This window comes from Misgurnus anguillicaudatus, chromosome 5, assembly GCF_027580225.2.
Source record: "Misgurnus anguillicaudatus chromosome 5, ASM2758022v2, whole genome shotgun sequence".
Lineage (NCBI taxonomy): Eukaryota > Metazoa > Chordata > Actinopteri > Cypriniformes > Cobitidae > Misgurnus > Misgurnus anguillicaudatus.
The window spans coordinates 32,352,888-32,366,653 of NC_073341.2; the positions used below are offsets into that span (position 1 = coordinate 32,352,888).

General features: G+C 37.3%; 1 protein-coding gene across 2 annotated transcripts in view; it reads left to right on the forward strand.

The window, feature by feature from the left end:
• The window catches only part of agbl4 (AGBL carboxypeptidase 4), a 524,893-nt gene that overhangs the window by 486,202 nt on the left and 24,925 nt on the right, over nucleotides 1-13,766 (forward strand). For both annotated transcript variants that reach the window (XM_055168759.2, XM_055168758.2), the window contains 2 exons: nucleotides 3,391-3,543; nucleotides 13,129-13,291. In XM_055168759.2, coding sequence (XP_055024734.1) covers nucleotides 3,391-3,543; nucleotides 13,129-13,291 — 316 coding nt within the window. The remainder of the gene's footprint in view (nucleotides 1-3,390; nucleotides 3,544-13,128; nucleotides 13,292-13,766) is intronic.

Consider the following 13,766-nt stretch of genomic DNA (forward strand, 5'->3'; position numbering starts at 1 on the left):
GAGATTTTCCGTATTTCCGCAATACCGCTATTATCCACTAGGTGGCGCCCTTCCGCAACTTTTTAAAACCGGAAGTATTGCTCTATGGCAAGCTGTTGCATGTCCGTGTCTGTTTTAAAGATCGCTCTGAATGGGATCTCTATGAAAAGTCTGTCACAAAAATTGAATTATCTCTGCTTTTTGCTCAAAATGTGGTGTTTTTGCAGAAACCTACCCATATTCAAAAGCTGGTTACAAAAGAACTACTGAAGGTAGGATGAAACGGGGTTTTTTCTTTGAAAGCAGAGGGTCTGTTCTTTCATTTGGTATATTGTATGTTTATATATTTAAAGAAGAACATTTTCTGGAAGGCATTAAACTTTGGTGAAAATCATGAAAAACGCTGGCACTGGCTGGCAACTTTTTTTAAAAACGCTGGCGGTAAAGGAGTTAATATGGGTATTTTTCTTTAAAAATATTTTTTTTGCAAAAAGCTAAATACTTGCATTTTTGTGAAGGAAGTTTGTTAGAGATCAGATTCAGGATGATTATTAAAACATACATAGAGTTTAAAATGAGTAAGTAACGTTTTGGCTTCAGTTTTTTTCATAAATTGGGTAAGTGGATAATCTAGTGGATAATCACGGTATTGCAGATTAATATAAAAATTCATCAGGAACACGTTTTTTAATGTAAATGTTTTCTCTAATTGACGAGATAACTCGTCATTGGCGGGGAAGGAGTTAATGATGTGAATTAATATTGTTGTAGGTTGGTAAATTGAACATACTGCCGGGTAGTTTATTTTGCCTCAATGCTTTATATTCTCTAAAATTAAATAAAAAAGTCTGGCTCCATATTTATTTTGAAAAGTCTGAAACGTCTCTGCTGCTGTGTCCCGCTGACAGGTGTGGTGGGCGGGACCAGCAGGTGATGTAACTCCCTTCATAGACTAGACCAGGGGTGGGGAACCCTGGGTCCTGGAGGGCCACTGTCCTGCAGAGTTTAGTTCCAACCCTAATTAAGCACGCCGGAAAAATCAAATTAAAGTCTTCAGGATTAATTGGAAATTAAATTCAGGGGTGTTTGTTAAGGGTTGGAACTAAACTCTGCAGGACAGTGGCCCTCCAGGACCCAGGGTTCCCCACTCCTGGACTAGACCGTCTAATTGCAGTTTGCCTTATGGACTTCAGAGGCTGCATTTTTTGACGACCAGATTCCATCCTTCACAGTCTGCGTCCTTCGAAGGATCCAGCCTTCAAATTGGGATGTACAGTACTTTGAAAAAGTCATAGGCCACCATTCCACAATTAGATGTGTTGTTTTTGTATTGTTATAGTGATCATATATAATTGTTTCTCAGTCTCTTTAATAGAATGCATCCAGAAATACAGGAAATGTGTATATAGTATTAACAACTGTATAAAAATGTAAACAGATGTATCAAGTTTTTAGGGTAAACTCCCCTTTCACTTGAGCAATAGCAGGAAACTGCAGGATCTCTTAAACCTAAATAAAATTAAATCCTAATTTCTAATTTTAAAGAAATTAGTCTTTTTACTTCATCAAAAACGCTCAAGATGTGTTTAGTGCCAAGAGAGGTCAAACTAAACACAGACGATGCCTAAAGAAGACATTTAGTCCTGAAATTTACAATTTTTTATTTTTGTACATATTTCCTGTATTTTCTGTTTGTATCTTAATAAAATAGATTGAAAAATAAATATGGATGGACATTAAAACTTCTGAAACAGCAAGTCTGGTGGTGGTGGCCTAAGACTTTTGCATAGTTTGTGTTGTAATTCAGTTTGTATCAGCATTTATGCATTTGGAAGATGCTTTTATCAGGGTCATTCTACAGAAAAGGTGGAATTCGGTGATTGAAATCTGCTTAAATGAACTTCTTTCAACATACCCAAAACTTCTATAATAGCATTAATTAACTTGTCAAATCTATGAATCCGCAAAACGGGAAGCTTAATCTATGTTTATTTTTTTTAATACATTTTAATCAAGAATCCATGACGTTGTATCTTCAATACCTGACAAAATGAGAATATAATAATAGATAATGAATATGATAAAACTTATAAACTTAAAATTTTTTCCATCTTGTTTTGTTTTTATGCTTTTATGTTGGTCTGTTAAAGGAATAGTGCTTAGAAGTACTCATTAGAAAAGTAACACCAATGACGGTAACACCAATGACGGCGACACCAATGACAATTTCCAGAAAAAACATTTTAACAAAATGGCTGCCATTAGCCATGTGCTATTTTATCAGAGATGTAACAATCACATACTTATTCAGTATAATGTATTTTTATGTAAAGATCTTAACACTCCCAGCTATAAAAAAGAGTAACACTAATGACATCCAAAACATTTTATCTCAAAATTCTTAGATATATCATGATATTTTAGACAAATAAGGTAAGACATCTCACAAACTTTTTGCCTTCCTCCACTGCACTTCTTCCACTGACCTCTTGACTCAAGAAAAACTTCAAAGAGCTGATGCATTGTTTCAAAATAAAAGTGCTTTGGGTAGGGTAACACCAATTACATAAATTTGGGGACAAATCTTTATTTGTTATTATTCATATTAATAGTGTATTTTTTACCATTTCAGTGTTGTAGTAAATTCATACAGGGTTAAAGGTAAATGTAAATTAGATTTGTTTTATAAAAAACATGGTTTTAAATAATAAGTACACAGTTCAACTTCCATGTGATCAAAGGGACAGGGCAATTTTCAGGACCAGACATTTAAAAAAAAGTTTAAAAAAGGGAAAAAAGAAAATTAAATAAATAAACTCTCATCACGACAGTCTATATGTATTAAATATATATCATTATGGGATTATTGGGTTAAATGAAATGATTAAGAGGTCTGCAAAAGCAAGGGACAAGCATTTCCACCTTTTTTTGTAGAATGACCCACACTGAAAAAAAATGATTCATTGAATTTACTCCATTTTTTAAGGTAAGTGGTTGCAATCAATTTATTTAAGCTACATTTAAACAAAAAAGATTTGTAATATAAAACTTTTGTTTAAATGTAGCTTAAATAAATTGATTGCAACCACTTACCTTAAAAAATTGATTAAATTCAATCAATAATTTTTTTCAGTGCATCACCTATATTTAATTGATCCTTTTTATATCAGCATGTGTGTTACCTTGGAATCAAACCCAAGACCTTTGCGTTGCAAACGCATAACTCTATCAATTGAGCTACAGAAACACTTACAGATACAACATCAATATTGTTTTCAATTAAAACCTTGAACTTTTATTTACTGTATGTATGTCCAAATACACACTTGACCAGGTGTGTGATGTCATCAGTGACATCAAACCCTTTTAGTTTTCAGTTCTCTGATCTCTTTGACTTTCTCTGATTCACAGAAAGTGAGTTTGGAGTTCTACATCGATGTCCACGCCCACTCCACCATGATGAATGGCTTCATGTACGGTAATGTGTTTGAGGAAGAGGAGAGGGGGCAGAGACAGGCAGTTTTTCCTCGGCTACTGTGCCAGAACGCACCTGACTTTTCTCTCGTGAGTCTCAGAACATACTGAATCTAATACAGTTTTCCCTTAAACTTATGCACACTAGACATACTGCTGACTTAGGGAGCACCTGTTTTTTACTGATTATATATGCAGCCTAGAATTACCATTGAACACCTTAATATACCAACTGAGCCCTTATATAAAAGTTATGATGCAGTACCGTTATACAGTGAGGGTATGGGTATATTTACAGTGGTACTGAATGATTACCATATTCAGGCACAGTGGGATCTACATTATACTTTAGAGTACTTTAAAATAAAAACTACCATGGTACTTTTTGTTTTTACTGTATTGCCTCTCATGTTTTCTCCTGAACAAAAAGGCAATACAAAAACTATAAACTCTATATCATAAAATTGTTTATTTGTTAATACTATTGCCTTGTTTGACTGCTTAAATATTAGACTCGCATGCTAACTTAAATCAGAATATGTGACCATGTCTTTAAAATCCAGTGTAAAGTCTCATAATCTAATACTGAAATGAGGAGCATCAAAGTTTGACTTCATTTTAGTATTAAATCTTAAATCTTTAACTTAAAGGATTAGTCCATTTTCTTTAAAAAATCCAGATAATTTACTCACCACCATGTCATACAAAATGTTGATGTCTTTCTTTGTTCAGTCGAGAAGAAATTATGTTTTTTAAGGAAAACATTCCAGGATTTTTCTCATGTTAATGGACTTTAATAGACCCCAACACTTAACAGTTTTAATGCAGTTTCAAATCGCAGTTTCAAAGGACTCTAAACGATCTTAAACGAGGTATAAGGGTCTTATCTAGTGAAACGATTGTCATTTTTGGCAATAAAAATAAAAATATGCACTTTTATACTCTAACTCCTCGTCTTCCTCCGGTTGTGTGACACACCAGCGCGACCTCACGTAATACGTCATCACATCAAGAAGTCACGGATGACGTATGCGAAACTCCGCCCCAGTGTTTACAAGTGTGGAGAAAGAGGACCGTTTTGACAATGTTGTATGTCGAATGATACTAATTAATGTCTTTGTGTCAGTTTATTGTTTAAAATGGTCCGCAAATATGCGTTTCATATATGTAACACGTGACCTTTCGATGTCATTACGCAATTACATGAGGTCGTGCTGGCGAGTCACACAGCTGGAGGAAGAAGGTAAGTTGCGTTTTAAAAGTGCATATTTTTTATTTTTCTTGCCAAAAATGACAATCGTTTCACTAAATAAGACCCTTATGCCTGTTTGAGATCGTTTAGAGTCATTTAAAACTGCAATTTTAAACTGCATTAAAACTAGGGATGCACCGAATCCAGATTTTTTAGGTTCGGCCGAATCCCGAATCCACCGTTTAAGATTCGGCCGAAACCGAATACCGAATCCTACTCGCATCCTTATTCCAACACAGTAAAACACATTAATGAAGTAAAAAACGTCCACAGCAGTGTATTTTTCATTTTATTTAATTTTAACTGTACATTATGCCATGATGACAAGTTGGAAAAACGATTTTGACAATAACCATAAGCCTATGCATAATGAAAGCGATGCGTTGCGACACGCTCGTTTTTCCAATAAGCAAGCAGCTCCGCGCTGAAAACTATATTTAACTTTGAGTGAGAAGCTCCGCTCGTCAATGTCACAGTCTTCACACGGCCGTCCAATTACAGTGGAGGAGGGGCGGGACATTACCACAGCAACCAACCGGCTCACAGCTGAAGCATCACAGCTACCAAGCGCTCGGCTGAAAAACAGCTGGCATTTGGGGTCCTCAAGGCGTTTGCAGCGGTGTTTAAAAGTTTTGGTGTGTCCAGCTGACTGAAAGAAAAAGCTCATCTCCACGTCAGCACCCGATGTGCGTAATCAACGGCTGCGTGACGTCGACCAGCGTAGCGCAAGCCTAGGGTTCGGTTCGGTGGAAAAAAAAATCTAGGATTCGGCCGAACCCGAACCCCGCCAAAAAGCCCAGTATTCGGCCGAATCCGAAACCGAATCCTGGATTCGGTGCATCCCTAATTAAAACTGTTAAGTGTTGGGGTCCATTAAAGTCCATTAAAATAAGAAAAATCCTGGAATGTTTTTCTCAAAAACATAATTTCTTCTTGACTGAACTAATAAAGACATCAACATTTTGGATGACACTGTAGTGAGTAAATCATCTAAATTTTTTTAAGAAAATTGACTAATCCTTTAACCTTACTTAGTATTAAAGATATCAAGAATACATAATGATGTTTACTTTATGTAGGATGATTTTATGTGAACAAAAGTAAATCACAAAAAAAATTAAATTTTCACAGACTGGGTCACGTTAAAACTCATCTTGCTTTTGATGATACCTTAAAACATTTTAATTATCTGATGTATCCATGACAGGATCCTTATATTCCTCAGCAATGGAAAATCATTGGCTGAATTTCATCACAGTCAGCCTTTCAGCTCATAGCTCTATACTCATTAGCAAACGACCATTGAAAAAGCATTATTGGTATTTTCTCAAAAAATTCAATAGGCTCCATAAATTAGCACATTTTTCGTTTCCAAGATGAAGCGTATCAACCTGGGCTATTTTTCCAGGGGATGGCAAGTAACCTTTTCAATTGTGCAGAGCAAGACAATAAGCAGACTCAATATTGCTGATGAGGTGTCTATAAGATAGGGCATTTGCCACACCGAAGGTCTTTTGGATGAGCGGGGAACAGCATGCCGATGAGCGTGCGCTTATATGCGACTGAGAAGATGCATGAGCCTTCCGCACGCCCGCACCTTCATGGTGTTATTGCGTCTGCTCGTCTGACCGAACTTCTACAGTGGGGCAAAAAAGTATTTAGTCAGCTACCAATTGTTCAAGTTCTCACACTTAAAAAGATGAGAGAGGCCTGTAATTTTTGTCAAAGGCACACGTCAACCCCGAGAGACCAAATGAGAAAAAAAAATCCAGACAATCACATTGTCTGATTTTTTAAGAATTTATTTGTAAATTATGGTGAAAAATAAGTATTTGGTCAATAACAAAAGTTTATGTCAATACTTTGTTATATACCCTTTGTTGGCAATGACAGAGATCAAACGTTTTCTGTAAGTCTCCACAAGGTTTTTACATATTGTTGCTGGTAGTTTGGCCCATTCCTCCATGCAGATCTCCTCTAGAGCAGTGATGTTTTGGGGCTGTCGCTGGGCAACACGGAATTTCAACTCCCTCCAAAGATTTTCTATGGGGTTGAGATCTGGAGACTGGCTAGGCCACTCCAGGACCTTGAAATTATTCTTATGAAACCACTCCTTCTTTGCCCGGGCGGTATGTTTGGGATCACTGCCATACTGAAAGATCCAGCCACGTTTCATCTTCAATGCCCTTGCTGACGAAAGGAGGTTTTGAGTCAAAATCTCACGATACATGGCCCCATTCATTCTTTCCTTAACTCGGATCAGTTGTCCTGGTCCCTTTGCAAAAAAACAGACCCAAAGCATGAGGTTTCCACCCCCATGCTTCACAGTAGGTATGGTGTTCTTTGAATGCAACTCAGCATCTTTCTCCTCCAAACACAAGAAGTTGAGTTTCTACCTAAAAGTTATGTTTTGGTTTCATCTGACCATATGACATTCTCCCACTCTTCTTCTGGATCATCCAAATGCTCTCTAGCAAACTTCAGACGGGTCCGAACATGTACTGGCTTAAGCAGGTGGACACATCTGGCACTGCAGGAATTGAGTCCCTGGCTGCATAGTGTGTTACTGATGGTAGCCTTTGTTACTTTGGTCCCAGCTCTCTGCAGGTCATTCACTAGGTTCCCCCATGTGGTTCTGGGATTTTTGCTCACCATTCTGGTGATAATTTTTACCCTACGGGATGAGATCTTGCGTGGAGCCCCAGATCGAGGGACATTATCAGTGTTCTTGTATGTCTTTCATTTTCTAATAATTGCTCTCACAGTTGATTTCTTCACACCAAGCTGCTTACCTATTGCAGATTCAGTCTTCCCAGCCTGGTGCAGGTCTACAATTTTGTTTCTGGTGTCCTTTGACAGCTCTTTGGTCTTGGCCATAGTTGAGTTTGCATTCTGACTGTTTTAGGTTGTGGACAGGTGTCTTTTATACTGCTAACAAGTTCAAACAGGTGCCATTAATACAGGTAACAAGTGGAGGACAGAGGATCCTCTTAAAGAAGAAGTTACAGGTCTGTGAGAGAAAGAAATCTTGCTTTTTTGTTATTGACCAAATACTTATTTTTCACCATAAATTGCAAATAAATTCTTAAAAAATCAGACAATGTGATTTTTTGGATTTTTTTCCTCATTTTGTCTCTCATAGTTGAAGTCTACCTATGATGAAAATTACAGGCCCCTCTCATCTTTTTAAGTGGGAGAACTTGCACAATTGGTGGTTGACTAAATACTTTTTTGCCCCACTGTATATCTGAGGGGTTCTTTCTCATTTTTTCACTTGACAGCTGTATTAATGAGTTATTTCCACACAGTTTTCACTGTCAAAGTGGGACAGTTTGAATTAAGATGATATGTTGGCTTTGTTCGCTTTGTTTGTTACAAATGTGCCTGTGTTTTATCTGTATTCAGTGGAATCATTTGGATGGATGTTGTTGTGTTGCTTATTGAAGTTTTTCTTCTCATCGAGTATTTTTATTCTGTTCATCTATTTGTCTTAATGTTTTAATGTCATTGGTTTTCTCATTATAGTCATAATACTATTGTATATGGATAATGCAGATGTGTATGGATGAACGTGTGGATATAATATAATATAATAATAAATGTAATATACAGATGACAGTATGGATAAAATATAGCTAATGTAATAGGTAACACTTAACAATTTGTTAACATTAATATAGTATAGTATTAGCTAGCAATGAACAATATCGTTTTTCAGCATTTATTTATCCTTGGTAATGTTTGTTAATGCCAATAATTGTTCATGTTAGTTCATTATGCATTAACTAATTTTAACAGTTGCAACTTTTGATTGTTAAGCGTCGCCGTCCCGTATATGGGACACCTAAGTTTATTTCAGTATTGTTGATGTAAATTTTAATCTATCACTACAAATTATACATCTTTGGAAAGGTCTAAGCTTCTAGAATAAACATTTCAAGAGTGTTTTCTAAAATAAATTATGTAGGGAGAGTAATTGATTAATTTATGAAGATAGTGTGCCTCAAAACATTTATATCCTGCTAAATGTCACTGTCCCACCAGCGGGACGTTTGAAAGCTCTAAGAGTGTAGTTTTCATTTATCATCAGGATTTGGGGAAAGAATTGACAAAGTGAGAGCCATTTTCTAAAACACCACGGGTCCACAGGTGGGCCCATGTTGTTATTATATATTTGTAACACTAATACCCTATCTAAACCTAAAACATCTTGACAAACTATATTATTGGAAAGCTCTGAGAGTGTAGTTGTCATATTTTTTATCACCATTTTGGGGAAATTGTGACATAGTGACAGTCCGTTTCTAAAATGTTACGGGGCCACAGATGGACCCGATTTGTTTTTACATATGTATACCCTGTTCTAAACCTAAACAATCTTGGCAAACTATATATTACTGGAAAGCTCTCAGAATGTAGTTTTTATGTCAAGGTCATCTGATGATAGAAATAATGTAGTGACAGTTTTTTGTTACATGCCCCCCCCCATATTAATTGTTCTATATTCATAACACTATATCCTATTATAAATATTGAAAAATGTTGACAAACTATGTATCATTGAAAAGCTCTAAGAATGTAGTTTTCATATTTCAAAACGCTTTAGCAGTAAAAATAATGCAGTGACAGTAATTTATTAATTTGTGACAAGAGTATGCAACAAACCGTTGACACCTAGTGGCGGTTGTTGGTAAAACCACTAAAAGTGTGACAAAAACCTAGTTTTTGTGATTTTAACTTGAAATTTGGATCACAACTGCTTGAGACTTAAGGCTTCATGTTTACATTATTACTTTTTTGAGATTTTTACCTTTTTATAATTTTATTTATAAATTTATATTTTATTGGATTATTTTTATTTATTAAAATAAATGTAAACTAACTTTTTTTTGTTTAATATTTTCACCCCTATAGACTTCAGTGGAAAACCTTATGTCTTAAAAAGAGGTCCTTTGAATATAAGAAAATAATGCACACCCGCGGTGTAACTCCGCTTCGTGTCGTGCCGCATTACCACCTTGGGTGTGCATTATTTTCTTATAATTCAATGGCCCGTCGTCAATTATTCCTTACATAAACATCATTAATGATACAGAACCATGCACCTAGAACACTTTGCAAACCTTTTATTCATTCATTTAAAAAATGCATTGCAAACAAGAATATATTACAATATAAAATACAAATAATGACAAAAAGTAATATGCAAACATTTAAACTAAATGGCCAGCGACCAGATGATAGATGGATGAAGACAGACTAGTAATAAATGGATTCCTTAATGGCTAGATAATGGCTAGGAGGATGGATGGACAGATGGATAGGTCTTAGGGGAAGTGTGTCTGTGAGTACATGAGTGTGGCTCAATCCTATATTTTGCTTACATACAGTTTTACGCCAATGAGAGTCCCATTGTGAGGCCCCCCTCTCCCCTCCCTGTGGCCCCTAAAGCTCTGTGTCGTTTTCTTTGTCAGCATACGGTTCCTCCAACAATGACCTTCAGCATGCAGCAAGTGTGACATTTTAGCGGCTCCGCCCGCAGAACACGGGCAGCGGACTAACCTTTACTGCTCAGTCACCCATCTAGAGCTCACAGACTTCTCTCGTACCTACACAAAGAGCTGCTTTTCACAGCCCGTGACCATTCTCCGCCTCAGAAAAATGTCACCACGTTATTTATGATCCTTTGTAAATGCTGTTTGTGTTGTGTGCATGCACGATTTAAGGGTAAGCTTTGCTTTTTGCATCTTTTGCGTTGTGTACTGAAAGTGTGTGTGGGTGCTTTAAAGGATCAGTTCATAATTCACCTTACTATTTATTGTTTTTACTCAGTAATGGATATGATTTAAAATATAGCGAAATAGCCTACAATACTTTAAACAAAACATAGGCTACTTATGTAAAAGTACAGATTTTAAAAAACTACAAAACACAAAAAACTCAATTACAGTAAGGTGAGTAAATGTAATTCGTTACTTTCACCTCTGCCTCACCTCTGCATGAATGCATAAAAATGTTTTCTTGATCGTTTATCTGCTTCTTTTCTCATAAAACGAAATTTGTTAATGTTTATACATTGTATCCAGTATGTCCAAATAATCCAGTTTTAAAACATATGAGGATAAACTGATAAGTGATGGGAAACGTTGTTTTGTAGGTATATAGCTGATTAACGCGTCGGCTCCTTACACTTCTCTACCACCGGACTGTGTGTCGGTGCTAAAGGTAAAAGGAGCGCTGGCAGTGGACCAAACCACTGAGAGGCAAGGGAGGGGGGAATCAAAATATAAAAGTTTTTTGTTGGTGCTCCGTTTGCATTTGTGTTGTTTTACTTCTTACACAATTATTTAAAGTATTATAAATCATTAAATTATTTTCAATACACATATTTTAATGAAATTTTAGGGGGGGACAACCCTCAGATAGAGGGGGTCCTGTGCCCCCCGACCCCCCCCGGCTTTCCGCCTATGGGAGCCAGTAACAATCGAGTAAGAATAAGATTGATTTAAATTCAGAAGCGTACTTTTGTTTTGTCATGTTTTCTCGGGTGCCTCACATCACATGCTCTTCTGAGTGAGCGGCGGCAGAGTGCTACAAAAAGTAAACACAGACGCTCCGCTCGCGGACATCGATTTCTGCGTGCTCGCGCCAGTCTTGTGGGACTGCAACGTGTTTACAAGCGTGAAACACGGTTCATATAGCTCAGTTTTTTTGGCGCGATTAACAATGTAAATGAATATACTGGCAAATAAAGTAAAAACTTAAACTTGAGGCACAACATAGGACACTGGGTACAACAGATTTACACTAGGGCACGTACAACAGTAAGGCGTCTAGACGCCCCTGGTTGGCACTTGGCAGGCTTATTACAATGGATCCAATTCACAATTCCCATACCCTGCCCAGGCATTTACCTTTAAAAACGGTGTTTAGAACCATCCTCCCTTGTAAAACAAGTCACAGTATGAAGATGGACCGGGATGAAAAACAATTTCGTTATTTTCGTTATTCGCTTCGACGGCTCCCCGCTCTCCGTTTTGAAGAGTTTAAAACTAGCGCTATGATTGGTCGACGTCGTCTTTTACCAACAGGTTGCTGCCCAATGCGGTTACACAGATAGACGAGTTGCCTAGTGCGCAAATGCACAGACTGTTTAACTCAAAGCCACCAAAGGCTTTTCGCGTATTTTGAAGTGACAAATCGTAGCAGCGTAGTTTGATGTCTAAATGCGTATCTGTTACGCAAAATGCGTAAAGGTTGGCAGGTCTGAAAAAGAAAGGTTTTGTCATCATTTACTCACAAAATAATTTTCATGACGCACAAAAAGTGAATGCTTTAATCAACCTCCCAGCCACTTTTTACACTCATGCACTTTTTATCCAAAGTAACTTGCAATGCATTAATTTACTCAGATATACTTTCATCTGCATGTTTCTAGGGATTCAAACCCACAACCTTTGCGCAACTAATGTAATGTTTTAATAGGCTTTATGCCCAGCTGCACTACTTCCTGAACTTCAGCCAGCTCCTTTTTTCCTGTCTGCCATTATTGGACAAACTGATTAATCCAGGTGTGCCTGACCTCAGTTGTCACAACAGCAATAATCAGACACACCAGGATTAATCAGTTTGTCCAATAATGGCAGACAGGAAACAAGGAGCTGTCTGAAGTTCAGGAAGTAGTGCAGCTGGGCATAAAGCCTATTGACCTAGAAACTAGAAATTTGCACAAAAGCAACAAAAAAATCGGTCCAAGCAACCAAATTCGTTAGCATTATTATGCATATTTTTGGGTAAGTCTGCATGTGTGACAAGAAGACACAGAGGACAGGTCTCCAGCTGGCATGTTGCCCTCTCTCTCTGCCTATTCAGCACACAAGCATCCCAAAGTTCATGCAGCATATTGAGGCAGAGTCGCCTCTGGAGAGCATCGTGTCTCCGCTGTGCTTAGCCACCAGCTTCACGTCACCCTGACACCAGATCAGTCAGTCACCTTTCCCGGGCAAAGCAAACATTTACCAGCCATTATAGCTGAGCCGTGGAAAGTCGCAGAAGCTAGGCAGATAGTGCGGTGTAAGCAAGCGCACAACTGCAAGAAAAGTTGGAAAAGTTGCCAGCATACTTAAGTACTTCTGTAATGGACAAAGCGGCATAAATTAGCAAGGCAACCTAATAGAATCCATAATTAGTTTGCTAAAGCAGATCAGCAGCTTCCTCTTCATAGCTTCGCTGAGACTACTGCGCGATAAAGTGGTTTGCTTGAGAATCATTTTAAAGTTATTATACTACTTTATTCATACAGTAAAAATGTTTGGGTAAAATGTGGACTTACCCAACATCTAATTTATGGTAAATAAATGTCCATATTTGACCATAACATAGTAAAAAGTTTATCATTACTATTCTTTTCTCTTCCTCTCTAGTCCAGTACATCTTTTAACCGTGATTTGGTCAAGGCGGGCACCGGCCGTCGGTTTCTGGGTGGTTTGCTGGATGACACATCATACTGCTACACATTGGAGGTCTCCTTCTACAGTTACCTGACAGCAGGAAGTACCTCACCTGTGCCGTACACTGAAGACGGCTGTATCCTTTATTCTTCCTCCAACTACTAATTCAGTCCTTATGTGCACCAACCATCGTTCATGTGACGTTTATCATATCATGTTACATGCAATACATGTACAGTATATATATGATCATTTTCGGCTACGTTTATATTTAGGGCTCCAGACTAACTTTTTTCACTAGGAGCACAGAAAATTTTAGGGACCCAACCAGAAAATTTAGGGGCACACACCGTAAATCAACATGCTAACCAAATATTCACATTTCTACTAATTTCCACTGTATTACTAATAAATACTTTAATGATAGATGCAGAAAGTCCAATGTGCTGTTTCAAATTCAGTGTCACATAAAAAAAAAAATCAAATTTACTGGTCGCACATGTGCGACTGTATGTAAAATTCAGTGACACACTCTCTAATTTTGGTGGCAAAATGGCACCATTTGGTGGCAGTCTGGAGCCCTGATATTGTTTGTTTTTATAAAAATAGGG